We start from the raw sequence: 2,019 nt of genomic DNA on the forward strand, positions 1-2,019 counted from the left end.
AAAGGGCTCTGGGGGTCACTGGGAGCTACTGGGAGTTACTGGTTTGGGGTCTGGGTGTCCCTGTGACCCCTGTGTGACCCCAATGTCCCCACCTGCCACCTCTGCGATGTCCCCTGGCACCAGATCTCGTGCCTTGATCCTCTGCACGGCCTTGGGTGTCCCTGTGACCCCTGTGACCCCTGGGTGTCCCTGTGACCCCTGGGTGTCCCTGTGTGACCCCTGGGTGTCCCCAATGTCCCCAAATGTCCCCATTGTCCCCACCTGCCACCTCGGTGATGTCCCCTGGCACCAGATCTCGTGCCTTGATCCTCTGCATGGCCTGGGGTGTCCCTGTGACCCCTGTGACCCCTGTGACCCCTGGGTGACCCCTGGGTGTCCCTGTGACCCCTGGGTGACCCCAATGTCCCCACCTGCCACCTCTGCGATGTCCCCGGGGACGAGGTCCCGGGCCTTGATCCTCTGCACGGCCTTTCTGTCGGCCCTGTAAACCTTCCCCATCTCGGGCTCGTACTCCTTCAGCGCCTCGATGGCGTTCTCCGCGTTCCGCTCCTGGGGGGACACACGGGGACAGCAGGGGGGACCTCAGGGGACAGCAGGGGACGGGGAGACAGCTCAGGGGACACTGGGGGACAGTGTGGACAGGGCCGGGGGGGGACACAGGGACCCTGAGGGGTTTTCCCGGGGTTTGGGGGCGTTTTGGGGTCATTTTGGGGGTGGATGTTGAGGGACATCAAAGGGACATCGAGGGGACATTAAGGGACATCAGGCGACACCACAGAGACCATTTGGGGACACCGAAGGACATCAGGAGACACCACAGGGACATCAGGGGGACTTTGAGGGACATTGAGGAACATCAAGGAGTCACTAAGGGACATTGAGGGGACATTAAGGGGACATTGAGGGACATCAAAGGGACACTGAGGGACATTGAGGGGACATTGGGGACATCAGAGGGACAGCAGGGGACAGCAGGGACATGGACAAAGGGGGGAGGGACCCCATGGAATGGCAGCCGGGGGGGGGTTTTCCCGGGGTTTGGGGGCGTTTGGGGGCGTTTTTGGGACAGTTGGGGACTCAAAGGGACATTGAGGAGTCGTTAAGGGACATCAGGTGACACCACAGGGACAGGGAAGGACATTGGGGGACAGCAGGGGACAGGGCCAGGGGGGGACACAGGGACCCTGAGGGATTTTCCCGGGGTTTGGGGGCGTTTTGGGGACAGTTGGGGACATCAAAGAGACATCAAAGGGACATTGAGGGGACATTAAGGGGACATTGAGGGACATCAAGGGGTCATTAAGGGACATCAGGGGACATCACAGGGACATGGAAGGATATTGGGGGACAGCAGGGGACAGGGCCAGGGGGGACACAGGGACCTGGGGGGTTTTCACGGGGTTTGGGGGGATTTTGGGGACAGTTGGAGACATCAAAGGGACATTAAGGGGACATTGAGGGACATCAGGAGACACCACAGGGACACTGAGGAGCATCAGGGGGACAAATGTCCCCAAGTGTCCCCAAATACCCCAAAAGTCCCCGACCTGCCAGACCCCGACGACGGCGTTGGCGATGAGGATGAGGAGGATGACGAAGGGCTCCACGAAGGCCGTGATGGTCTCCTCGCCCTCCTCGAACCAGGCCAGCACCTGGGGGACACCGGGGGACAACGGTGGCACCGGTGGCATCGTGTCCCCAATGTCCCCAAACCCCAAAATCCCTCGAAATCCCCTCAAAATTCCTTCAAAAATCCCCCCAAAATCCCCCAAATTCACTCCCAAAACCCCCCCTGGAGGTGCCACCACCCCCCAGGTGACACTTGGGGACACTCAGGGACACTTGTCACCTCCCCCTCTGTGTCCCAAATGCCCCCAAACCCCCCAAATTCCCTCGAAATTCCTCCCCAAAAATCCCCCCAAAATTCCCCAAAATCCCCCCCCCAAAAATCCCCCTTAAATCCCTCCAAAATCAAAAAAATCCCCCTAAAACCCCAAAAATCCCCCCAAACCCCCCCCA

The 2,019-nt window shown here is 60.1% G+C and overlaps 1 protein-coding gene across 1 annotated transcript; it reads right to left on the reverse strand.

Moving 5' to 3' along the window:
• Positions 1-261: 261 nt before the first annotated feature.
• On the reverse strand, positions 262-1,691 carry LOC113979223 (sarcoplasmic/endoplasmic reticulum calcium ATPase 1-like; the record flags this gene model as incomplete). Its single annotated transcript, XM_027706684.1, has 2 exons — positions 1,548-1,691; positions 262-549 (listed from the first exon to the last, which is right to left on the reverse strand). Coding segments are annotated over exons 1-2 (432 nt in total), but the record flags the coding sequence as incomplete, so codon positions are not given.
• Positions 1,692-2,019: the final 328 nt, after the last annotated feature.

The sequence above is a fragment of the Neopelma chrysocephalum genome, unplaced genomic scaffold (assembly GCF_003984885.1).
Source record: "Neopelma chrysocephalum unplaced genomic scaffold, ASM398488v2 Primary Assembly neopelma1_62311, whole genome shotgun sequence".
NCBI lineage: Eukaryota > Metazoa > Chordata > Aves > Passeriformes > Pipridae > Neopelma > Neopelma chrysocephalum.